Raw genomic sequence first — 27748 nt, forward strand, 5'->3', positions numbered from 1 at the left:
AGCAGGTGTCCTCTTTAATTAAGATATTTATCAAATCCCTTATCTATGCACACATGCTGTTTTACACAGAAATTTAAATATTCTTTTCCTCTAGAACTATGACAATTTCGGTAAAGTAATTCTTGAAATGTCTAACAAAATTTTAGTGTTTGCAAGTTTTAAAACATTAAACAAAAATGAGGTGTCGTTCCTGATGGTCAGGCACTGTGTTTAATCAGTCTGTTCCAAATCAGATGCAGAGTTATCAGCAGAGTATTTTGGAAAAGGGAAATGGATTTATACTGAACTTGAAAAAGGAACCACTTGTCTTCCAGCCACATACACTTCAGAAATATTCCGATCGTCACCTGAAATAACATGGTCAAAACAGAGATTTGCACTTAAATCTATGCAATGATTTAATTAATGAAAATTATGCAATCCATAAATGAGTTTTGGAATACACTATTTGCAGTGACTGTTTCCTAGGAATGTGAAAGTTTATTTGGAGAAAAATAGTCAGGGCTACCACAAAGATCAATGGATGTTTAAACTACCCGCGCTTCTTTTAAGAAACACAGCATTCAGCTGCTAATGTGTGACATGGGCTTTTCATATATTTAATAGATTCAAACCCTGAAAACATTATTTATCTGTACAGAATTCATGTTGTTGCATCTGAACTAACTTAGGTACCAGGCAGCAGTAAAGCTGGATTGCCTCAGCTATTTTCTCGAAAAGGCAAAAGCTGAATTGGAGAATGACACAAACATGGCCAAAACTACCACCAGTTATCTCTTTGGAAGAACATAACAGGCAGTGTAGCTCTTGTTCCATATGATGCCCTACAAAGAGTATCTGTTCTCTTAGCAGGGTAGAATTGTTTGGGTTGTGTTTTCTGTGTTTTAAAGGCCATTTTTTTTTTTTGGGGGGGGAGTAAAAAAAATCCACAGTGGTAGCTGGTCTGCAGAAATCCTTCTGAGCTTAACTGGTTCTGAACTGGTGATTAGCATGTCAGTGTAAATTTATTGTGAAATACGATTTAGCTCATACTGTATATAAATATAGGTGTGGTAATCAATATTACAAAGTGCATCTGATCATGCTAAACTATGTCCCAAAGAACAAAAGTTAAACCACTCAATTCTTACTCAGTATTTATAATAGATAGTATTTATAATAAATAGAAGTAATTGTATATTTTATGCAAATAAATACCAGTAGTGACATTAATGTTTATACACATTGTAAATAACTATATTTAATTACTGTAAACAAATGTATATTTAATTATGTATAAATAAGTTCATTAATAACCTTAACATTAATTTTAGCAATTTTTTATGTAGGAAACAAGAAGACAATTTTATGTGGGCAGAGATTCAGAACATACCTAGATACAGGAACTTCTGGAGAGTGTCCTAAAAAAAAGTGTGAGAAAACCAAATTCAAAAGCGTATCTGCTATCTTATAATTACTTGAAGCTTGAAAGAACTGATATAAATAGTTTCCCATAATATTCCTATTAGCAGTAAACCAAAACTTAATTTGCATGTTTTCTCATAAGCAACCTTCAGTAAAGAGGCTGTATGTCTTGGGAAGAAAACACTGCACAAGTTTGACAGTATAAACAAATACATGCCTAAAACACAGTACCTCCCCTTCCTATTTCTTAGAGTTCTCAAATTCATTTGCTTATTGAAAAATAAGAAAAAATTTTATTCATTCTTAAAGTCCCAAGAATTGTTAAGTTATCTAAAGATGTTTAGACTTAAACTCGAAAATATTTTTTCCAGAATTATTTGAATTAGGAAGTAAGTTTAAAGAATTTAATCTAATCCATATTATTGTGGTTTAAACAGACTAAGAAACAGCCACCTTACCACTTATGCCCACATAGAATCATAGAATGATTTGGGTTGGAAAGGACCTTAAGACCATCTAGTTCCAACCCCCCTGCCATGGGCAGGGACACCTCACACTAAACCATGACACCCAAGGCTCTGTCCAACCTGGCCTTAAATACTGCCAGGGATGGGGCATTCACAACTTCCTTGGGCAACCCATTCCAGTGCCTCACCACCCTTACAGGAAAGAATTTCCTCCTTATATCCAATCTAAACTTCCCCTATTTAAGTTTGAACCCGTTACCCCTTGTCCTATCACTACAGTCTCTAATGTAGGACTCTAAAGAGTCCTTCCCCAGCATCCCTATAGGCCCCCTTCAGATACTGGAAGGCTGCTATGAGGTGTCCACGCAGCCTTCTCTTCTCCAGGCTGAACAGCCCCAACTTTCTCAGCCCTTCTTCATACAGGAGGTGCTCCAGCCCCCTGATCATCCTCGTGGCCCTCCTCTGGACTTGTTCCAACAGTTCCATGTCATTTTTATGTTGAGGACACCAGAACTGCACACAGTGCTTCAAGTGAGGTCTCACGAGAGCAGAGTAGAGGGGCAGGATCACCTCCTTCGACATATCTAAGTAAACAGTGACATTTAAAATAAGAGACAGCAACCGGGAGTCTGGACACATCACTAAATTCAAGTTGATCATTACCTTTTCAAGTCATAAGGGATTTTGCATGAAATGTGCCTATTGCATAATGTCAATACTTCTTAGATGTTTGCATAAAAACTGTGCTTTCAACTCAAATTAGCTGTCTTGAGTTCTTTCTTAAGTTTACAACAGCAGTGCAGTCAAGGTAAGCTAGTCTTTATCTAGTAAAAGGTGGCCATTTTTGAGTTTGAACTCAAAGCATTAACTAAAACTAAATTGCTTTTTCTTGGCTGCCATCTGTCACTGCAAATAGATTAATTCTCAGCTTGGGCTAAATAAGCATGCATTTTAAAGTGTTACATGCATTTTTGCTGATGGGGATATGGGACAGTCACTGAGGACAACAAGGTTGTAAAAAAACCCCAAACCAAAAAACACAAACAAAGAAATAACCACTGGCTTTCTTTGCTGAATACAGACAGCAGTGGTATATTACATCTGATTCCTGTTATTGGAATAACTCCCAAGAGATTTATTCTGGCTGTATCACAGACCTTCCCCACATCCTTACTGGTAATTTTTTGATCATTAATCCTGTTCTGATTACCTCAAAATTATCAGCAGAGAACAAGTCAAAAGGGCTGTCTGAAGCCTTCGTGTTGATTAGCAGTGCATCAAATTCTTTGCCAACCTCAAAGTTGCCAATCACGTCATCTAGTCCTAGAACTGAGGACGAAAATAGAAGAGATCTTCAACATAAACCTCTTTCCACCATCTGGAAGCACCTGGAAATTTACTTGGGATGTTCATAAGAAAAATGACAAGAATTTGGATTAATACAATGAAAAACAGGAAAGCAAATTCAACATTAAGTACGTTAGCATCTGAGTTCTTAAGTAATCTCTCAGTAAAAAAAAGAAGCGTATTTTGGTGACTTTCTGAAGGGCATCTTTTAAGGGTAAAAGAAATCTGAAAAACAGTTTGAACCCCTCTTTTGTTTTTGTTCTTTGAATGTACTCCATTGATTTTGTGTCATTGCAGATGTGATGTATAGACCACTATCAGTTTAAAGGGTAACAATAATTGTTTGCATTGCAAAAACATTAAAGCTCCAACAGGGGTAATAAAATGAAGTCACAGAAAGATTAAAGTATATAATACTACTGACCTTGCTAAGAGTATTAGATTTAGTTGTTTAAACAGCTTAAGTAGCTTTGACAGTTTGTATATACCTATTATAATAGTTACATATAACAATATGATAATAACAGAGGTGTGCAGAGAGAACAATTTAAGGTAATTGCCAGGAATAAAGAACAATACGGTGTGGAAAAATAATCATAGCCAGATCTGAAGTCTCATACCCACCTGTAAGGCTTGTTATTTCAAAGCTTTATTACAACCTCTGGTTCTCAGGTCCATAAGCACTGAAAATCTACAATTTCATCTTCAGCAGCTAGGAACTTGCAAGTGCTCGGAATACGTAAAAAGAGGCCTCTGTGTCTCCTTGGAAATTACTTAAGAGAGTTATAAATTGGACAAAGTATATGTGTACTAACTCAGCTTCTCCAATACTCCTGAGTTAAACTAAGTTATCAAAGGGGATAATATCTGCAAATAATTTGTTCACTTTTTTTCAGATTGCTCCTCTCCAACAAAAGAACTTCAGCCTCCAGTGAAGTCTGTGTGTGGCAGGAACTTCACAGTACTTTAAAAATGGTGAAATTCCTGCAATGGTGAAATATTTTGACTACCTACGAGTTTCAACGAAAATGATCTCGTATATTACAGAAAGTAAGGCTTGCGAGCAGACTGCAAGTTTTAGATTAAACACAAGGGGGTGATAAGTGCTTAGAAGTCTCGGCAAAACAAAGACCTGCAACACGTATAATCGCTCATTTAAACGTCTGCAAACCGTACCTGTCCAGGCTACTGGAAGGCTGTATGAATAGTTTTTATTCTGTCCTCGAAAGTGATTCGTTAAGTAAAAACCAGCTCAAAATCAGTATAAAAAAATAATCAGACTACTAAGTAAACCTAAGAACCCAGATAAAACAAGAGCAAGAGTAGCTGGGAAGGGAAACCATGTGCGAGCTTGGGATTTTAACAAATATTCCTTTCCATATCTCAGCCAATTTATTCCCACCTTTCATGAGAACAGTATATACTGTGATAAAAACCCAAATCCTCTCCTTTTTCGTCCCCTGTCCGTTTTCTGTCTTCTCTCTTTCCCCATTACACCCTCTAGAAATTCAAATGCAGTCCTGAGAAGACCTGTTTGATGATATTTTCATTACCTCTTTCAGACTTCCATTAATAGTTCATAACGGTGTTTTCCAACAACTACAGGAAGACTTAGGACCAGTTCTTTAGCAGTTAGCTCATTTCTGCTATCTGAAATGGTATTAAATTTTTACTTATGTGTGGATTTGCTCTCTCGTAAATCATAAAAGTTCTGCTAAAACTTTGCTAAGTGTATAAAACTGTATCTGCATATGACCATGGCAAAACATACCAGTGAACCAAAATAACTGATACACTATATGATGTACACTATATGACTATATTCTGCAGATGTAGTTATACCTTAAAAAATATTTTTGCATATCCTGCTTAAACTTTGTGCTTTTCTCTGACTGAGGAGTGATTTGCATGATGTTTTGATTTGCTGAAAAGATAGTGATGAACTGCCTCACTGAGAGCTACAAAAACAGAAACAAAATTAGAAACCAATGACAAACAGGATTCATGATTGTACAGTAATTGCACATCTTCTCCTCTAAGTGCTGGTGGCTGAAAAAACAAATTTCCAGTTGGTGTGATAAACACACTAGCACTAACGATTAAGAAGTATGAGGATCTTTGCAAAGAAAATGTACAGCCCTGAAAAATCATTAAGATTCAATTGTTAAACTCTCAACATCAATATGAATACTCCTCTGCGATGAGCCTAGCATGGGTATGAGAGACTGAAGGACCTCTCTCCCCAGATGCCATTTTAGATGCCATCACTCTGGCACCAGAAATTCTGTGAATTCAGCCACCTTTTAAAGAGAGGTATACTTAACATCAAGAGAAACTGTAGTTCTCTAAAGAAATTCTAAAGAAATTTCTTCTTACCTTGGCTTCCTCCCAGAGTGGCAAGTTGAAAAGCTTCTTCAAGAGTTAGTCCTGTTTCATTCACTTTATTGATCTGAAGGCTATTGGATGCCATCATTGTTTTCCTGATGGCATCAAGCATAGAAGCTGAATATCCACCAGCAACATCTAGAAGAGATCAGACTCTTAGAAACAAGCTTTGGGAATAATTCTCTGGGTTCAACTTCTATGATCTTTAATTAAATGTTACAAACAGATGTGTTAAACACAGAAAGTTTTACTGCAAAGCGCTGTCTCTGAATGTGTAATTCCTAATAAATGAGCTCTCACAGATGTCAGGTAAATAGAACACAACACACAATATCAGAAACCTGAAAAGTTGTTGTTCAAGCCCTGTTTATTCTCACAACAGAAAGAGAACTTTCTTTATTCATTATTGGTTTTCTTTTTAAACACTTTAGAACTAGCTCTAGACTTCACTACTCTAGAAGCAGTGAAAAAACAAAAGCAGGTCCATAAGCTGGAGACATGCCGTCTTTTAAATACCGACAAGTAGGCACATTTTTGCATCCCCCAGTGTTTTCCAAAAGAAGCCATTTTTACAGTAAACTACTAACCTGTGCCAAGGCCAAGTTTCACATTGTTTTTCAGGACCTTTTGCACATTTAAGACACCGCTGCGCAACCTGGATTGGAAGAAGAAATGTGTTCTGCATGAAACATGCAGAGAAAGTTCAGGAAGAGTAGGGCTGCAGAGATGTTCATGACACAGGATACCAGAATGTGTGCAATAGATTTGGTTTATTAAACTGGGCCGGAACATTTGCATTCATACACCTGAAAGATGGGGTTTAAACATTTAAAACAAAGGCAGTTTTTCTCAGTTAAAATCTCCCAGTTTTATAGTTACTTGCTGAAAACAAACTTTCAGTATACCTGTGAAAAAGCCCAAATATGGTGTAAAATATATTCCAGGAGATGGGAAGACATGTCATGAGCTTCAGTAAGTCAACACAAACAAAATATTATGTTAAAAGTAAAATTACTGTTAACATTTAGTACAGTATCCTGACTGGATACCACACAGTATCTCATTTCTGCTTAATAGAAAAAAGACTATATAGCACATTCCCATTTCCCCAAAACCTATGCATACTTTGGAAGGGAGATGGCCTGAATTTTCAATTGATAGAACAGTCAGAAGAAATGAAGGTTAAAGAAATGAATATTTATTTATATATAGAGAGATAGATATGTATATGACTATGTTGAAAGATCGCAAGTCAGTCCAGGTCCATGCAGAAGTGGAGCATGAATGGTCATGCTCAATCCAATATGTCACTTTGGGTGGAACAAAATAGTATAGATATATATATATATAGAGAGAGAGAATATGTAGTAGTTGTATAATAGTAGGCTGAACTCAGGGTACTATGTGATCAACAGCTTGATTTAATTGTACAAGTCTTTTAACTTACGAAAAATTAGAATTGGGACAATGTGAAATTGCAGCTCCACGAAGACTAAAAAGTTTCAGCTCTTCTTCAGAAAGATAACAGGCATGAGCCATCACTGTCTAAAGAAAAACAGAATCACCAATTTACTCAATATTGCATTTATTTCAGAGCCTGTGATTTTTGCTGCATCGCCTTTAATAGCCAAAAGGACGCCTGTTACCACCAAGGGAAATTAATGCACTGCTCGAATAAAGCTCTTGAAAGGGGAGAAGCTCTTATTAACTTCAGTATGCCTGACATATTCACTCTCTCAGCTTTTTTTTCATTTATTAACCTAAGAAGATAGGGTGCTGACTCTTGCAGTGACTGCTTTGACCTAAAAGCTTCCAGGAACTAAAGCAAGAATTCCCCAGTTGGCCTAATGCTGCAGTAATCTAACAATTTATATTTTGTAGCTAACACAGATTTTAAGTACTGGGGCTAGGAACATATCAGAGAGAATGGAAGATGTACGTACTCTTACATGTTTCCCATTGTCTCTCCAAAGGTTTGCACCAGGCATACATATACATGGAATATATATACACACACACACACACACACACACATATATATATATATATATGGAATATTCTTTAATTAAAAGAATCTATTTTTTTATGCAACTGGTTAATGGCTTTTCTTTCTTGGCCTGCATAACTCACTTTAAAAATAAGATCACAAGCAGTATATACAAAAGATGAAAGTATAGGATAGTATCATTTAATAGGACATAAACCAATTATTTCTAGACAAATCTAATTGGAATTACCTCATATGCCAAATGCCTACTCGAAAAGAAAGAGCTCTGTTAGGCCTTGCAATCTGCCAATAGCAATGAGAACAGTACAGGGCCTCTTTCCACTGAGCATCTCCTAATAGCACTCTAGCTATCTCCCTACTTACCTATCTCCCTACTTATCAAGCTCAAGTGTAATTGAAAATGCGATGAGAATAGCCACATCTTAAGGACATACATATTAGCTGCTGACCTGTATCTCTGCTGATCTGTACTCTTTTTCAAAAAGAAGGAAATACTTCACCACAGCTCTGAAAATCATACTTTCAAAACAAAAACAACAACAAAAAATATTGTTGCCTTAGTTTTGGTGGTTGGGGAGGACGAAACATCTGCAGTTTTGTTATTATGCTTGTGTTAATCGAATGCCTGAAAGAACTGGTAACCCTAATTTTCAGTGACTTTTCAGGGTCACGCATATAAAAGTCTGACAGAATTACGGCCTGGTTTTGCAGAGCTAATATTCTCTTTAGGATACTGACGCAACAAATCAGCAAGCATAGGACTGCATGAGAGATCAAAAGCTAACACTGTATACATATTAAAGTAGTCCATACTGAATTCTCAGATGAAAAGGACTGTAAATAAGTAACTTACTAGGGTACAATTTCAAAGAAAGAAATGAGAGTTCAATAGCTAATTGTCAAGGAGTTCCAAGCTGCCCTTTGTGCCTCTGAAAATTCTTTCCTAAAATTTTAAATCAATTTGACTGATGTTTTGGCACTCTGGCTATAGTTAAGCTGTTCATACTCACTCTTGCATGGGCTGTCCACCGTCTGATAAGCACCAATAAATGCCTGGCAATCCAACCTGTACTTAAGTGGGGGCTGGTATCAGATCTGTTTTCATTTATTTCACCAACATAAAGATTTAATGAGTTTCAACTCTCCAGGCCACTGTGCCTCTCAACACTTGGTAAAATCAGCCAACAAGAGCACTTCCGAAGTCAGAACAGTAAAGTGTACCTGTCTGTGTGTGAGGTTCACACACAGAACACAAAGAGCTGCTTTTCTGTAGGAAACTGCCAAAAAATTAAGGTGGTCCTACCAATACACCATAGAACAAATATTTCAGTGTGCAAGAATATTGTAATATAAGGACAACTGGGTACTGCCCGAGAATCGCAGCTCCTACAATACCAACTTTACCTAGTTTTCTTCTAACCCCACTGTCCCAATTTATTTGGAATCCTTGGAAAATGGATCAGGAAGCATAAAGTACCTTTATTGTTCATCTACCCTAAAATGATTAGGAAAAGTGTGAGCTTGTCTAAAGTTCCAATAACTTTGCAACAACATCTGTGCAACAAAGAACATAAAAACTGATTTACTTTAACCTAGACAATAGAATCACAGAATAGTTTGGGTTGAAATGGACCTTGACACTCATTTAGTTCCAATCCCTCTGCCATGTCAGGGACACCTTCCACAAGACCAGACGTTACTGACCTTGAAAAAACAATAGAAACTTTTCAGGTACCTATTAACCTTTTCAGTTAACCATCATATTGTCTACATAAATCTAAGCTATGCTGTGGAAGTTTTTATGCAGCTACCTTGCTGGTAAGCAACTTGTTTTTATCATATAATTCAGTGTAATTCTGGTAGGCAGGAAACATGTTCTCCACAAGTTTGAGTTCTTCTTCATTTTCACTTATGTGACTCTGCAATAAGAAAATAGATAGGAATGAGTGCTTCAAATAGCATTAAACCTGGCATTACAACCTTCTGAGCAACCTACTGTGCTAAACATATAACAAGAGAAAGTAGTATTTGTAAAGCCTACAGTTAGATCTAGTCCTTGGTTTTTTTGTTTTTTTTTATCGGAGATGTCTTTGGGACCCAGAGGAGAACCTCCATTTGTTTCTTTAAAAGTGAAATGAGATGGTATGCCTTGATTGTCCATCACAGCAGTTTGGTGACACGATGGCCCACTTGTATTTGGCAAATTTCAACATAATAAATAAAATAATACAGATAACTATGAGGTAAAAGAGAAAACCAGCCTATCACACAGTGCACCCTCGGATCAAGGCAACATATAGGTAGCTGCTCCATGGATCTTCAGATAGGCTGATTAATTCCTGGTCTGATGAAATAAAAATCTGATCCTTCTGTACTCCCACTGGAGCATATATTTTCAAAATTCCCACTTTGTAATGACAAAAATCCTAATGTAGGATAGGTTTAAAACAGTATATGCTTAGAACTGTGTAATCAAAAAAGAAACATCTTGAAGTTTCAACAGACCTGAACACCTCTGAATTTGTCTTTATTAGACAGAGGAACTTCATCATACAGAAAATCCTACAGCAATGTTAACAATGTTAAATAAGATATGAAGATGAGTAATTCTTTTATCTACTGAAATTATAGCAGCCTTTCAGTATCTGAAGGGGGCCTATACGGATGCTGGAGAGGGACTCTTCATTAGAGACTGTAGTGATAGGACAAGGGGGAATGGGTTAAAACTTAAACAGGGGAAGATTAGATTGGATATAAGGAAATTCTTTCCTGTTCGGGTAGTGAGGCACTGGAATGGGTTGCTGAGGGAGGTTGTGAATGCTCCATCCCTGGCAGTGTTCAAGACCAGGTTGGACGAGGCCTTGGGTGATATGATTTAGCGTAAGGTGTCCCTGCCCACGGCAGGGGGGTTGGAACTAGATGATCTTAAGGTCCTTTCCAACCCTAACTATTCTATGATTCTATGATTCTATGAAATGTGCAGAAGCAGCAGGAGGCAGAGACAGATGTGGCAATCTTGGACTAGGGGAGAGCAACATTTAGCAAACCCACGGGTTGTTCTAACCTGCAGTACCAGATGATGGTCTTCTAGTGACCATGTGCCGGGGCTTGCTGAATTGTGCATCCTCCTACCTATGAGCTTTCTCATTTCCTGTGCAGGTCACAGCGTTCTTGCAGAGTACCATTAATAAATTCAGAGGAATGTAAAAGACAGACCCCAAGGTACGAATATGATTTAAGTATTTTCCTGGCATTATGAAAACTCCTTGATCCATATGCTATCTATCTAAACTATTTAAATTGGATACAGAGCTCTTGCAGGTTACCTGCACATGGAGGTCACGAGCCTGTGCTAAATCGCCAAGCGCACAAAGCAAATCCTCTGTGCAGGAAGGGCCAAAGCGGGGAGTTATTACAGGCTGTACCCTTGGATACTGAAAATATTAAAAAGACATATTAGGCATTCTACCTCTATATATGAGTATACAAGCATTTACACAGCAACTATATTTTGCTCCATCTCTTATTGCTTGCTGCATCCTTGCCAATTCACACTGTAAAGTCATTTACTTATTTTTATTAGAAATTTCACCATTGAAATAGAGAATCAAAGCAATGAATGACCACGTTTTTCTGAGTCCCACTTCTGTGAGTATCAAAGACCCAGTGATTTAAAACTGAAGAGTTCTTGCTTGATCTTCTCCAATCATTATAGCAACAAACTGTCCCTACACTTCCTACACAGGAAGATTAGTGCTAGCAACAGATATGTTATGCAGTAGAGAAGAAGACACCAAGACTAGAGCTACAGATGTTTACCTTACACCTTCCACTTATGGATTAAAATTTTCATAAAAAACAGACAACAGCATTACAAATCTGCCTTCAGTCACAGGAAATAGTTGTGCATGTGGCACCATTAAAAGGCAGTACATGATAACTTGGTTTGCGGTTTCTTATACCATCTTCCTGATATAAGGAGCTCAAGACTTCTCCAGATTAGCCAATTTAGCCAACATATGATTTAGACATGAAACTCTATGCTCTTGAATATTTTGAGACAAAAAAATCAAGAAATTAAGCCATTGAAAAAAGAAAGGCTGATACAAAAGGTATCCCTGATTGTAATATGTATGGAGTGTCAATTCTGTGTTTACACCCAAGGAGTGTAAACCTGAGTTTCTTTAGAAACACATTGGAAGACATGTGCTGACCCAAGATACTAATTTGGTAATGGGTTAGCAACTGTACTGTAAACACACTGATTTCTGCTGGTGAGAACTTCTGTCTATTTATATACCACAGAGTGAGAGACTGTGGCTTTCACCAGAAAAGTTTCCTTTCTAGGAAGCCGAATATATTTTAAAGTTGAAGCACAGAACATTGCTGTGCTCTCACCACCAAATTTACACAGCTACAAGTCCATTTCTCAACAACATGGCAAGCAGAACATTTTTCAGACTGATGACATCTCTCTACTACACAAAAAGATGTATATTTATTGACTTGTCACTAAGTCAGCAGTGTTTGTCAAAGGGATTAACTATTTCATATATTTACATGGAATTTCCTGAATACTGAAGTGAATAAAGAACTCTACTTACTTTCTTTTCCAGGAGTTCTTTAACAAACCTGGAAAAAGGCAGAAAAAAAATCTGTTAGAAACCTATTACCTGTGCTATAAATTGTGACAATATCTACTTAGATACCTTAAGTATTTCAGACATTTTTTACAGAAAGTTGGGCCAAATTCTCAGATGAAATAAAAAGAAGCAATACAGTGAAGTCACAATAGTTACACCAAATTATGCTAGTTGTGAATTTGATCCTAAATATTCAGAATCTTTTTCATTTGCCGTAATTAGCATTAGACATGTGGTAATTGCTCTGAGTTGTCACTGAAAACCAGATACATGTTACATTAAATTCACTGAAAACATAATTATAAGCTACAGATGCAACATTAGAGGAAAAAAAAATAAAATGTCCATGAACCTAAATTACAGCATTAAGCATAATCTATTATTTAAAATCCTGTTTCTAAAAGATGCTGCAATATCTTATGCTCACTTACAGCAGTTGCGTATGTCCTCATTCACTTACAGGACCCTTGCTTTTCTGGAAATGCTTATAACAATGTTAGCATATAGGTATCTACCTTATAGAAAATACAGTATAGATTTACTTACTTTGTTAAATAAAAGAAGCTTCCTCAGGGACCTCCATGTAAAAACCCCAAGCAGTCAATACAGATAATGCAGATGAGCAAATAAAACTTCCTCTGACTTTGCAGGGAAGAAATTCTTTGAAAATCCATATGCACAGTGTATGCAAATAATTTCCAGAAGCCTGTTTGAGATGGTTTGTGGAGAGGATCTCTGTGAATTCTTATGGCATAGTTATATTTAGAAAAACCTGTAATTTTGTTCACAATAAATGCTGAATCAAATTTGTCAGATATCTTCTGATGAAAAAGAAAATGCTGGAGGCTAGATTCACAACCCTGAATGTGGTGCTAGATCAGCAGCTAGAAGTGAGAAACCTAAGCTCAACCTCCACAGTGACTGAAAAAATTTGAGCCCACCATCTGACTGTCAGAGCCAAAACATAATGTGTATTAGATATCATCTGTCTGTCTCTCCTCTCATTGATTCACCTGATACAATACTAAAAGATTGACTGGAGCAGAAACTGTAACACAAAGTACAACTCTCAGACGATAATCCAAAATCTCCTGAAACAGACGGCTGTTTTCATTCTTCTCTACATTCTCTGAAAAGTGTCAGCATTGTTTCAAAACTGAAATACCTTTCTTAAAATACCCGATGCTTTTTTGGCTTATATACTTCATTATAAGGAAAGAAGCTCAGATTCAAACCACTGTCTTCTGTAGCAGTAGAACAGATTTGAACATAGGTCATCTTCTTTCCAGATGACTACAACTATTACCAACATATAATGCATATAGTAGAGTGCAAATTATTAATACTACATGTTTTAAAATGTCTTTAAACATAAACACTGCTAGAAATCCATTACCATTTCTAACTTTTACTTGCATTCTTCTAGCATGATTTGCAAAAGTAAGGTAGCAACTTCACGTAAGTGTAGCAAGACCTTTATATTACTGTTATTACTGTTTCAAATATCATTCTCTTTCAACATGATACTTGAAACACTTATACAAGTTAAGAAATAGTCCCATGAGAAATGCTGTATGCCTGCTTAAGCATTTTCTGAGCATGGATGTGAAACATAAGGGTAACCTAAGATAGCAGGCTGCCATTCTCCAGTCTTGGATCCCCTTCGCCATGTACATTGCATTGATTTCATTATCTTTCATTCTCTCAGCTGCAAGTTAGAGTAATTTCACTGATGCTATGCTGTAGAAGATAAGAGCCACAGCATGTTTGAAATGGGGTACATGAAAGCTGGCTCCTACAATCTGAATAAAACTTATCCTAAATGGGGGAAGGAAGTAGCTCAGAAGTTAACGGGAGTGAAGGAACTGATTGCCACCCCACCATCGCATATCAGGTCACATCACCTCCACGAACAGAGCTGTGAAGGGAAAAAAGAAGGCAGAAAACAGACAACCACCTACACATATTCTTTGCAAACCCCAGAGCTGCAGCTTTTCCCTTTCTTTGGAAGAGCTACGGAGAAACTGCTTGGGCTGCGTGGCAACCGCAGAAATTGCCAGAACTGTAGGAAGCAATGCCATCAGAAGGAAAAAGAAATGTTCCTAATAAATTCACACCTGTAAGTTCTTCAGTCAGATTCACATTCACTTTCAGATGGATAAGAAAAGTCTTATTTCTAAATCCATCAATTTAATCACCTCACCTTTCTGTCTCTTGGACAGAGTCTTCAGTAGTCTCTTTGTATTGTGGCACACTGTCATTCATATCCATGCAGACTTTTCCAACAAATGCTCGTTGACCAAATTTATCTGGTGAGATCCATAAAAGAAAAAAAATTCAGATTCATTTGTTCTGAAAAACTGCTATCAAAGCCTGTACTGAAATCAAAATAGCAAATGCCACCCCAGCAAGTTTCATTTTAGATGAACACAATTGATCTTTTCTTATCTTTAAGTTGGGACCATCCCTGTGACTCTTAAGGCTAAAAAGGAAAGAGAGGGGAAAAAAAAATATTCTTCTTCCACACTAGTACTCAATTTTTTAAATGTTCTAATTGAGGATAAGATTACTGTAGTTTAACCACAACCAGAATTTATAATGGTTGTACATAAAGACAACTCTGAAGTAGAGGATGAGAAACACAAACACCGAAGTACAGTAGCTGTAGTAGAACGTTACCCTGAGCTGACAGAAGGCACAAAGACCTCAGGAAACCATTTCTTCTTCAGAGAAAGGAATGAGGCTCCTAACATGCCTCCTACATGCAGTTGGATGGAGAAAATTACCACCACTACTTCTAGCATCCTTTCTTGAGATTTATCCATACTAAGACCAGGAACTCATGCGTAAGACTTAAAAGGAATGCATATAATGTTCAAATCTAAGCTTTTAAATGTACTTGTAAACTAGATCTCTTTTGCCCACTTTTACTGTCTGAGTTGTTGAATACAACAGCTTTAAAGTTTCAGGTTTTCATACAAAATCAGAAAGGGAATCTTTGGTGGACACTGAAATATTCATTAAATTGCTCTGCTATGGGAGTTGGCTGAGCCTTGAGAAATCCTGCAAGAATCACAACACTTTCAAACAGAAGGTAATTGCACTGGTGAACAAGAAGGGAGGGGTAAGATCCTGATGCAACTCCCATTGTTATGGTTTCTGAGGGTGTTTGGAAACTTCAGATTATCAGGAAATAAACGCACTGTCTGCACCTCTTGTCATTCAGTCCTTTAATCCTCAAATAGCAAAAGGCTAAAAAAAGCAGAAAATGAGCTGAAGAGCAACTCCAGCAAACTTAAGCTCTGCCAGCAGCTGATTTGGAAGTGAAGAGACACAAGAGGCACAAATTCGATGGACGGACCACCCAATGGATAAAGAACTGGATGGATGGCTGCACACAAAGAGTTGTAGTCAAAGGCTCAGTGTCCAACTGGAGACCAGTAATGAGTGGTCTCCCTCAGGGGTCGGTGTTGAGACTGATTTTGTTACACCTTTATTGTTGACATGGACAGTGGGACTGAGTGCGCCCTCACCAAGTTTGCTGATAACACCAAGCTGTGTGGTTTGGTTGATATGCTGGAGGGAAGGAATGCCATCCAGAGGGACCTTGACACACTTGTGAGGTGGGCTGATGCCAACCTCATGAAATTTAACCATGCCAAGTGCAAGGTCCTACACCTGGTTTGGAGCAATCCCAGGCACAGCTACAGGTTGGGCAGAGAAGAGATTCAGAGCAGCCCTGCAGAGAAGGACTTGGGGGTGTTGGTCAATGAGAAACTGAACATGAGCCGGCTTCAGTGTGTGCTCTCGCAGCCCAGAAAGCCAACCATATCCTGGGCTGCACCAAAAGGAGCGTGACCAGCAGGTCAAAGGAGGTGATCCTGCCCCTCTACTCTGCTCTTGTGAGACCTCACTTGCAGTATTGTGTACAATTCTGGCGCTCTTAACATGAAAAGGACATGGAACTGTTGGATCAAGTCCAGAGGAGGGCCATGAGGATGATCAGGGGACTGGAGCACCTCCAGTTGGGGCTGTTTAGCCTGGAGAAGAGAAGGCTGCGTGGAGACCTCAGAGGAGCCTTCCAGTATCTGAAGGGGCCTATAGGGATGCTGGGGAGGGACTCTTTGTTAGGGACTGTAGTGATAGGATAAGGGGCAATGGGTTTAAACTGAAGCAGGGTAAGTTCAGGTTGGATATAGGGAAGAAGTTCTTTACTGTCAGGGTGGTGATGCAGTGGAACAGGTTACCCAAAGAAGTGGTAAATGCTCCATCCCTGGCAGTGTTCAAGGCCAAGTTGAACAGAAACTTGGGCAACATCACTTAGTGTGTGCTGTCCCTGCCCATGGATTGGGGTTTGGAACTAGATGATCTTAAGGTCCTTTCCAACCCTAACCGTTCAATGAGTCTATGATTCTATGACAGATAAAATGAACAAAAAAACATCATTAGTAGAACGAGAGATTGCTAGCAAGTATAAAACTCCTAAGCTCTGTTTCCTTCAACTAATACAGTCTGAATAATACCCTTCAAAACTCACTGTTAGCCTTACCAATAATTTCAGCAAGAAGAAGAGAAGTATCTGTATAAATTGTCGCAAAGTAGCAAGCTGTAGTCGTGCCATTCTTTAGAGTTCGTCTCTATAAAAAGAAATCAACTGTTTCAACTGTCTGGAAATAAAGATAGTCAAGCTGCCAAAATGCAGAACAGGCAGCCTGATTTCAAACTGCAAGAACATTAAGTTATTTTGAAATTGTGCAGTGAATTGAGAAAGTAAAATATAGATTTTTAATTTCATAATAGCTTTTTTTAAGTCTGAGTGTTCATAAATACAAAAACTCCTCTTCTAAATTTATACAGGACTTCCACAATGGCTAAACCCATAAAAACCATGCTATATTTCCTTCAGTCAAACTGGAAATAAATTCTGATTTATATTTAGAAATACAACCAGTCTTTTATGTTTTTTTCTGGTTTTGAAAGGCTTTCCAATTTTCACAGTGAAGCACTGTTTACCTAATGCTAGCAAAGCAAGGCTTCTGGGGAAAAAGAAGTGGTTTTCATTTGGTCACCGGATGTGGCTGGTAAAAATAGCCATACTTTCATGTATAACACCCCTTTGTTATGCCTGAATACAAAGGAATAAACTTCAAGGTAAAAGTAAACTGAGAATAAATGCTCAGAGTGTAATTCAATTACTGAATTATATCATTTGAAAGGAGAGGCTGGTTGACACCTGCTCATACTACTTTGGGAGCACATAAACAGTAAATGAAGAGCCATATAAAGGTACATTAAGTCACGACGAAATCTATAGCATCACTTGCCTAGACTTAAGACTAATACATACTCTATTGATTACCCATCTGTCTTACAGGTTTAAACAAATTTTTGGATTCTGGCTACAATGTAATTTGAGAAATCTTTAAAATTTTTAAATGAGATAGAAGGTGGGACATTCAACACAACTTTTGAGAATGGTTAGAGCTAATTTTTTTACAAACATGAAGGCAAGCTCTCTTTTTTTTACAATATTCGAATTAAAGCAAATAGTTAAAAATATGTTTTTAAGGGCTTCTAAAATGAGTCTCAAAAATAACAATGTCATTAATGAGGCAAACTACTTTGGTCTTTCTTAGTTTTTCAACCCCATGATTCTCTACTTCTGGATTCCTAATATCATTGTTAAATTAAACCTAAAAACATGCTGTTTCCAAGTCATCAGCTTGAAGAATTTCCTTACCTAGAAGTGGACCACAGGAGGTTCCAGGCATAATATGATAAATGCCACCTACTTTGTTTCTTTGACAAATTGTAGAAAGTCTTTATTGAAAACAGAATTTTGATTTGAAAAAATCACTAGTTTTTTATTACAACTCCAAAAGTACAAAGATATATATGAAACAATATCTGCTCTTTGCAGGTTTAGTCCTATTTCTAAGAGTTTTAGACAAATGCAAGGGAAATTATGCTGGCCAAATCATTTAATCTGTTGAAGATATTTCATCCACATATTAAAGGATACATTTCCTTTAAGCACAGAATCAGTATGCTGCAGAATCAGTATACCTGCTTATTGTTCATCAAGTGGAATTTGACCTTAAAGCCTTTATATTGCTCAAAACCAGCCTAGTTCAAACACAGTCTCTCTCTTTGTGCCACAATACCATTGACAGACTTCATCTAAAGCCTCTGTAGTGACAATCCTGCTACAAGGGCCTCAAATGTAGAAACATCTTCCTTAATTACTTCAAAGCACCCTAGATTTGTTGGCTGTGAGAAGCATCTTCTCTTTCATGTGGCCTTTGCAGAAAAGGAAATATCCTCCAAATTTAGGTGTTGTTTTTTTTTTTTTAATATGCTTTGTTATTTCTACACCTGCTGGCTATAGAGTATTCTTAAATGTTGGTCGTTGCACTCAGATATCAGAAAAGTTGATATATAAATTTATTGTCAACCATGGGATTAAATGAACTGTTTTACCAGCAACAACAGAACAAGACTGGAACTAGTAGGAGACAATCTTGGCTGGCATTAGAACAGTAGCTGTACTGTTGGTTTTATCTAGTTTTCATGACATTAAAACATGCTCTGCTACTTCAAGTGACCTTCTGAAAACTTACATGTATTTCACAAATATGAATATCATCAAGTCAGTAAATTATATTTGCAGTACTTACAACAACTCTGGTGTACACTTCTTCTGCAAAGTCACTGTCTTTGTATTTGGCTTCTGTTGGGAATGTGTAGGTAGTCAACCATTGCAAAAGAGGTAGATCTACTCTTGTACCAGCAAATGAATACTGGGGAGCATGAATGTGTGTATCAACCATTCCTGGCATGAAGAATTCACTAGGGAAAGAAAACAAAAATGTTAATAAATTTTCCACAGAAAGTAGTTTTGCTTTAAACAGTGTTTGAGGAAAATCCACCAGAGTGAATGGCAAGTACAGATCAGCCTTTCACTTTCAGCATCAGCCTATCAATCACTACTGCACCTCTATCCATACTCCTTTTATGGTATAAAGCAGCTGACGAATAACTTTTATACAGACCTACTACAGCTAACAGGGAAAACAATGTAAGACCATGATGAATCCAATTATCTTTAATAACAGTAAATACCAACAAATAAAACCAAACTGACTTCATAATAACTAAAATGATTCAAGCTTAGAACCCACCTGATAAAGAGAGGATTTGGGCACAGTCTTTCTTGCTAGTATGGCTATATTTGGAATACCTTTAGCTGCAAGAACATTATATTTACAGAACGGTAACTTTCTATATCTCAGTTTTCCTCTAAATATGTCTCTCTGTGTATATTCAATCTTGGAATTTCAAAGCTTAATGGAAGAACAGGACCGTGTCTACAAATGCAGACACAGATACCCATGAAAAAGATCTCTACTGAATACCTGGACAGGAAAGGCATCTTTACAATGGAACTGTAATATTGTTTATTGTCATGTAGTGTTCATGCAGTAACAGGGATGAATATATCAACATCTGATGGAATTTCATACAGTATAAAATTTTTCACATTCTTCTGCCCTTCTCCCTGGCTACTGAATGAACAGTGATTTAGCCTCTTTGTACTTTCCCTTCTTCCTGTTTTCCTGCGTGCTAGAAATGCTGAAAGACATTTCACAACTGATCCATATTCCCAGCACCATCCATTTTCCTCAGGCTATTTCAAGTGAAGAAAACATCTGATGACTCACATATACTGTATGATTGGCCTTCCAACAAAGCATACAGGTTTTTTAACAACTGAACACTAAAACAGTGCTGCAGTTCTAAACTCTAAGCCACAAGTGGTTTACACTTGTATAGTTTACAGCTGCTACATGCAAAGCATTGCAGGTACAATCCAAAACTATTTCACTTCACCAGAAAGGTGGGGGATTACACTGGCTGAGGAAAAAAGAAACATTCAAGCTGCAATACAGTTTGAAATCCAAGTCTCTGTGTTCAGAAAGTTTAAATAGTCTCCTTTTATTAGAATTTGTAAGCAACTGTGCCAAAGCCCAAGCAAGTGCCTTACATCTGTAGTGTCAGTGGCACCTGTATTTGCCAAGTCTAGAATTTTGAGCTAGTTAGGCACAGCATGTTGCTAACAAAATGGATATAAAATGTAATTTCAAGAAAGAACATCATTTACTTGTGTAAGCACAGAAGAGGTGTGTATGACAGCTACATATGACATTTTGTCCCACGCAGTGTAAATCAGCCAGTACAATTCAGCCATGGCTGCAGTGACAAACCAAGGAACACAACCAACCCACGGACCATCCACCCTCCAAGTCCCATCCAGGATGGAGGCAGCTCTTGGGTTAAGAGTTATCACAGAGCTGAAAGGGAGTTTTGCCCATGAGATTGGACATAATGTGCTCTCTGCTAAAATGTATTCACAGAGACTTGCATTACTTCACTGAGACTAAACTCCATTAGCTGAAATTAATCTAAACAAAATACATACTGGTTACTCAGTTCTCTTATGTCAGAGATTTTGAACCCCCACTTCCTAGCCAGTTGCTGTTGCTGATCAGTTTGCTCCAAAAACACAATCTAGAAGAAAGAAAACATAGTTAGATACTTTAAACCTGTATCCCTCCTCAGCTTTACATGAAGGCAAAGTGAATCACATCTTAAACCAGATTTTGCACACTCACAAAGGTTATAGTTTTGCACTGACATAACTGTTCTGCCTAACTATGATTTTGAAAGGCTTACTCACAATACAGTGAATAACTGCACCCACTTCGTAACTTGTAAGGAAACAATTCATTCATTTTCAAGTGATGAGACTTAAGCAATAATTCCCAAGTAAGGACTTCAGTGTCCACTGGTGTTCCTGCAACATAGCACTATGCTAGCGGTGTGGTCATTCGTTGTAGAGGTGTGTGGCAGCCTTACCACAATGCAATTACAGCATTCATCACCAGAAGGGTCAAATTAATTGTTTTACCTAGGACTGACTAGCACTGAGCTAACTATTTTCTAATTTTCTGCTCATGTCATTAATGTTGTTTTTTTGTTTGCTTGGGTTTGCTTTTTGTTTTGTTTTTTTTTTAATTTTATTTCTGAAGTGCCTGGGAAGAGAAAAGTGAGGGGAAAAAAGTGAGTCTGTTCATTTTCCAGGACAGATTTCAAGCATGACTGAGATCTTCATTTATTTAAAAAAAAAAACCTACAATCTGGAGCCTAACTCAGCCCCATTTGACTCTTGGAGGACACTGAAGCTACTGCTGCTGAGTTTCTGTTGCCAAGTCAGGATTTTAGCACACTTTATTTTTAAATTGCATGGTATTTTAATCTGCAACATGATGCTTGGCAGATGAATCCTCAACTGTTTAATTCTCTGGTCTGGCAATAACAGGCACACCTCTCCAAGAAAGACTGGGGAGTCTAGGAACTGCAATGCCCACCACAGGCTCCAGGTGGGATCTGGACACCCACAACACTTCACAGAGCAGATAGAGGACCCTGACGCCTACTCCTGTGAAAGACTGTCTATCCTGGGCTTTCAGGAATTCTTGCCTAACCACAGTTTCTGCCAGAAGATAACTCATGGACTTCTAACTCCCTTGGTGTAAAAGCTAGTTCCTCTAAGTTCAAGGGAGTACTCTTGCTGCTACTGGTATCCTTCTGCTCCTGTGAAGATTCCCACACTGAGGGCCTGTATCACCTTCAAGACAGCAGTTATATTATGAGGCAGCAATTAAAAAATCATGTAAAGGAAACATCAAATAGTTGTAAAAAGGCAGTAGGAAGGAACTTCAGAGGAAGATCAAGAGGACCAGAAGAGCACTGTTTTATCAGTTACTTGCATGCCCTTTTTTATGTGTATGACATAACCTTTTGCATTTTCTACCTTTTTCTACAGAGAAAAATAAGCAAAGACAGCTAAGCTGTATACAAGAAGGTTTTGGCTGCTTATCTTGTAAATGTACATATGGCTTATATGATTTACATTGTCTAAAGAGTAGATGTTTTAAATTTTTAGTCACTAAAAAAAATTTAAATTATACCTTATAAATAAATACAACACTACCAAAAATTGCAAGAATATTGTAGTCCATTAATACTTCTCATAAAGCAGCATCTCTCCTTCTAAAGAGGAATATATCCAGCTTAATTAGATATATATATGAAAAGGGCTTAGACTACAGACCTACAGAAATTTCTGATGAGCAATAAAGAAAATGTCATTCTGATGCTGAAATCAAAATGGATGCAGGGAAAAAAAAAAAAAGAAAAAAATGGGAAAAAGAAAAGTGGGGAAAAAAAAAAGGAGAGAGAGAGAAAAACATGAAACACCAGATGACAAATTCTGGAAACAAGTGTTGCCATGGAAAAGAAGTGACTATTATATGCTCTTATGGTGCAGATAAATAAAATACTGAAATCATGGAAGTATGAAGAAAATATGTTTCAAGGGAGATGAACACAGGGAATCAACCTTAAACTTGACACCTGGTCCATTACTGTCAAATGCAGCAATGGATGAATCAGTAAGACATCTACACTCATTGCAAACAAACTTCCCAACAGTACTCCTTGGTTACCTAAGAGATGCTCCCCATTGCTTTAGCATGTTTTTGTTATGGCCACCTTTCCAACACTGAGTGCTTAATGGTCTTTAAGGTCGGACATGCGTGAGTATTTGCTTGCACATTCAAGGTAATCAATGTGGTGCATTGGTCCTTTAAATTAGTTCTGGGCCTTAACACTGTTAAAGCAAGAAAAAACCTCTATGACAGAGTCACTAGAGTCACAAGAAGTATACAAGCAAGACTTCAGCTTGTACAGAAGGAAGTAAAGGAGAACAACCAGTGCTTTGGCAAAGTTGTATCACATAAGCAGTTATCAATGACTGCTAACACTAGTACACAAATAGTTCATTCAGTTCTGATGTGTTACCTGTGTGACGGTGCTAAAGGATCCAAAGATAAGGAGCAGAGACCTCCCTACCCTGGTGCCTAGCTCAGGCCTCTTTTATTCCCTGACAGAATCATAGAATCAACTAGGCTGGAAAAGACCTTTAAGATCAAGTCCAATGGTTACCCCAGGACTGCCAAGTCCACCACTAAACTGTGTCACTAAGGGCCTCATCTACACAGTATCTGAACGTTTCCAGGGACAATGACTCCACAACCTGGCTCTCACGTTCAGCTATCCATCAGCATCCCCAGGTCTTTTTCCTTTGAGCAGCTTTCCAGCCACTCTTCCCCAGGCCTGTAGAGTTGCATGGGGTTGTTGTGACCCCTGTGCAGGACCCAGCACTTTGCCTTGTTGAACCTCATACAATTGGCCACAGCCCATCAATCCAGCCTCTCCAGATCCCTCTGCAGAACCTTCCTATCCTCCAGCAGATCAACACTTCCAGCCAACTTGGTGTCGTCTGCAAATTTACCAGCCAAAGCTCCTCCATCAACGCATGGTTGGTCCACTCAACTACACATCAGCCCTGATGCAATAAAGTCTGAATGCCTTCGAGTACCACAGTGCAAATAACTTTGCTACCAGAAGAATGGAAAATGAATGTTACTGGCTGGAGAAACACAAATTTTGTTTTTTTTTATCCAGCTGTGCTTGTATTAACTTTCCTTCTGGCTACGACATTCATAAATGAACATAGATGTAAGGGGTCCATCCTTGTTTCCCCTCTCACATGCTTCTCTTCCTTTCTTGTTCCCACAGTGATGAGTTGACTTTTGCAATTAGACCTGATGCCTATTGCTTGCCTAGTTCCCAAAACTGGAATGTGATTCTAGCTGAGAGGCAGGACCCAGCTCCTGAAGGAACAGCCCAACCTCCTGAGAAAGGCTAAGCAACAAACTCCAGACGGATGTTTGTGTCTTGATACTTTCCTCCTTATACAGCTAACACACGTCACATGCTATCCCAGCTGGCTTAAATTAAACACTTATGTTTGGCAGTACGTAACAGTATTAACTCGTATTCCACAACACTTGCTCTCTTCACAACACTTCTCTCTTCAAGAGGAGGTTTTAGCTTAATACTAGTTCTATTTACTTAATATTCTATTCAGGTAATTACACCACTATTTCAATGATAACTCACATGCTGCCCCTGTGTCTGTTTCTTTTACTCTGAGGAACAGTCATCTTTCTATTTGCATTCCTCAAGAGCGGCACCACACTGTTCTCCAAACTGCTCATTTAGACACAGTCCTGATTCTGCCAACTTAACAATAACTTGGGTCTTCATAACTGAAAGCAGCATTTTCCTTGCTAAAGTTCCCTTTAAACCTACAGGCAAAACAGAGAGAGCTGACATTTCACTTGTAGCCTTTATCAGCCAAGCATCCCCACTTGCAGTGGGGGTCTAAGCATTCTTTCTGTGGCACTGGTTGTATGCGCCTGTCCCTTGGAAGACATGCTCATACTGGAGAACAAGACCTGGCTGCTCACAAATGATCTGTTAACCCTCTCAGAGTCAGTGTGAGATTTTTCTATGATGGACTCAGCAACATGAATCAGAAGAATGATATCTATTTAGTTAAGATTACTTCTCTGGGAGTAGTACTGAAATAGTTTTGGTTGAAAATTTGGACAATAAAGGTAAGCAATTTTCTAACCACCATGTCCTCCTTGAAGAGCCAGTTCTTCAGTGATTCCAGTGGAAGTTCTGCCTGAGGTTAAATTAAAAGTAATAGAATAAAAGGTGCCAAACCTCACTAATATCAGGTCCTGGAATAGCAAAATGCCAAGAATTTGTATTATAAAGAGAAGAAGATGGAAGTCCTTGTGACTGTAGTCTGTTGGGAATTTAATTTTGGACAACAGTGGTGTTCTACTGGAAAACACTTCTTTTAAAAAACGTAACTGCATGGGAATATTCCAATTTATGCAAGGAAAACAATATCCTTGTGCACTAGAACAGGGGAAGAGAGTGACATTGCACAAATCCTTAAATATAGCTTACTAAGGTACCTGCTTTTCAAGAAAAATCACTTAAAAGTCTTGATTTCCTATGGATGCTGAGTAGAAACCCTTTTCCGGAAACTGCCTTTACAGATGGCAACAGAGGTATGAGTCTCTGCCCCCTGTGCCAACATTACATAAACCAAACCCTTTTTTCATTCATAGCTCTATTGTTTTAGTTGGTAGCAGCCAATACTGAATTACGTACGCTTTCACTCCCCTCCCATACATGAAAATACAGGTTCTCTGAGACTTTGCTATGCCTTGCGCCACACTCCTCAAGAGCTGTAAGATGGCTGTCTTTAAGCAGGCCCTCATGGACCTGTATTAACAGAGGAAAAAAATACTGTGAGGGCTGAAAGTGTGCTTTGCTGAGATTTCAAATGGTACTGACACAATGAAGCCTGTTATTTAGCCATAAGAAAGAAAATAACTTCTTTTTATTATCTATATAAGGTACCTATATATGTTATTTCTATGAAAAAAAAAAAAAACAACTCGGCCTTTGCCACTAACATGCCCCACGTCATCACCTTCCTAACTCCTTGTAGGTATATGTCATGCTTTATCTTGTGACAACGGAAAACCCCCAACAAACATAAAGCCTTAGTCAGACGACTGCCCACGAGTAAGGGGGGGAGACACTGTAATTATGCAGAGTCATTATTTTGATGCTCAAGAGAATGAAAAACACCCTTGTGAAACTGAAAGAAAACCGAGAGAATGTGAAAGCAAGCCCTGAGCAGGCGCGCTGCTGTTTTACTAATATTTAGCACACTTCAAAACCAAATTTAAGCTACCTGAAGACTCGTCCAAGGAGATAACGCGCCATCCCAGTTATCTCCAGCTCCTACGAACAAGAAACCGCTTCTCCGCAGCTCTTATAAGCCGTCGGACACCGAGTACTTGGGAGTGTGGAATTTTGCCACTTTCTCCCTAGAGCGCGGCGGAGGCGGCCCTACCCCTCCGGTTCGCCGATCGGTCTGCCCTGGTCCGCTGGTTGGGACCATAAAGGGTCGTTTTCACCCCAACCCAGGGGGCCGCCGAAGAGGGCACCTGAGCACTCCGACCCCGGTGGAGCGGAGCGGAACGGCGGCTCGGGAACCCCCGCGCCCCCCCGCAACGTGCCTTCTCTCGCCCCTGCTCTCACCGTCCCGCTCTCGTCCACCCCCAGCAGGTGTCCGTGAAGGACCTCCATGGGCGCCGAGGCGCTGGAATGCACGAAGGTGCCCCTGAAGACGTGTGCGAGCGCCGGACGGTGCGGGGAGTCCATGGCTGCTGTGGCCGCCAGCAGGCTAGCGGCACCCGGCGGGGCTCTCTGCGCTGCGCCGCGGCGGAGGCGGTGGGGAGCTGCCAGCCACCGGGCTGCAGCCCGTCCGTGTCTCCCGCTGCCGGCGGCGGTTTACCAGGAGTTGTCACAATTTCCCCACCCCCTGGTGACTTTCTCTTCGGGGACTGGTTTCAGCGGAGGGAGGGCGGGCGGCCGGGTAGCCTCTATCCCTTTGCCCCGCTGCTGCCGGGCGGGAGGTGCCCGCGGACGGCCGGGATGCGGCCGAGAGGAGCGCTGGGTGCTCCCCACCCCAAGCCGACCCCCACTACCCGACCCTCAGAAGGGATAGGGGCCCCGCCGCTTGCAACAGGCGCAAAAGGCTGGAGCAATGCCTGGTGGGGTTTGGAGTCCCAGTGACTTCCAGGGAAACGTTGAGAAGTGTAAGTAGGTGTTTCGCAACACTGGCAGCACTGGAGTGCCTGGCAGCCAACTTCCGCAACCGAGCTGAAGGCTGCAGCCACTTTCCAGAGTTTCATGTACAAAAAGTTGACTTTGTAACCGTTCTGTGCCGCAGGCTGCCAGCAGTGGGTAGCTTGTCTCTCCGTGCCTGGAGCACTAGGAAGTTTATCGGGCGTTTTCAGAAGAATAGACCTAATTTTAATATACTATAAGCATGTGTTTTGAGGTGGCAGTTACTGCTTTGTTTCACCTGTTCTGTCATACTCCATGATCCAAGATTAATCTCTCAGACTGACTCAGTCCTCAGCCCATGTACTGCACTTTGTTACGGTATGGGAGTAGACAATAGATGCCAGCTGAGGTACCAGAATGTGGGCAGTCAAATGCCTTGTTCAGTGGAGGAGATGGTCTACAGAAAAAGAGAAAACAGCCTCAGGAAAAGAAACGGCAAGAGAAAAATGAGTTTTGTTAATCTGGAGAAACTAGAACCATATTCTGCTCCAAGAACCTGTCAAGAACACATGAGAAGAGGTCTGCCTCTGGGAATACTGAAATAAGACTTCACAGGACCAGAATTACATACCCCGTTCAGGGTAACACCTGAATTCCCCTTTGAAGACACCTTTTTTGTCAGGTTGTGAAATGGTGAATGAACTTGGCACCCAGGGCACTGGCACAATCATTCTCAAAGCTCAATTGCAAAGTTTGTCATTACATTGTTTATTATTAAAAGACCTTTGCACTTCCCACTGTGCTGACACCATACAAATGCATAGCAGATTATCTTTGCTACAAGTTCTCCAGGTCAGTTGTGG

The 27748-nt window shown here is 39.2% G+C and overlaps 1 protein-coding gene across 5 annotated transcripts; it reads right to left on the reverse strand.

The window, feature by feature from the left end:
* On the reverse strand, nt 1–26584 carry GDA (guanine deaminase). Of its 5 annotated transcripts, none has more exons than XM_057425823.1 (14): nt 26355–26584; nt 20734–20822; nt 18932–19103; nt 16804–16891; nt 14458–14563; nt 12216–12243; nt 10938–11045; nt 9423–9530; nt 7051–7148; nt 6191–6258; nt 5595–5741; nt 3082–3200; nt 1373–1400; nt 1–347 (listed from the first exon to the last, which is right to left on the reverse strand). In XM_057425823.1, the coding sequence occupies exons 1-14, from the start codon at nt 26475–26477 to the stop codon at nt 277–279; spliced, it is 1353 nt and encodes a 450-aa protein (XP_057281806.1). In that variant the 5' UTR covers nt 26478–26584; the 3' UTR covers nt 1–276. The 5 variants fall into 5 exon arrangements, with proteins under 5 accessions (XP_057281806.1, XP_057281809.1, XP_057281807.1 ...); XM_057425826.1 differs by lacking the exon at nt 26355–26584 and adding an exon at nt 26005–26141; XM_057425824.1 differs by lacking the exon at nt 10938–11045.
* Nucleotides 26585–27748: the final 1164 nt, after the last annotated feature.

This window comes from Pezoporus wallicus, unplaced genomic scaffold (assembly GCF_028554395.1).
Source record: "Pezoporus wallicus isolate ANWC-B61680 ecotype Strahan unplaced genomic scaffold, APGP_CSIRO_Pwel_v1 contig_7485, whole genome shotgun sequence".
NCBI lineage: Eukaryota > Metazoa > Chordata > Aves > Psittaciformes > Psittacidae > Pezoporus > Pezoporus wallicus.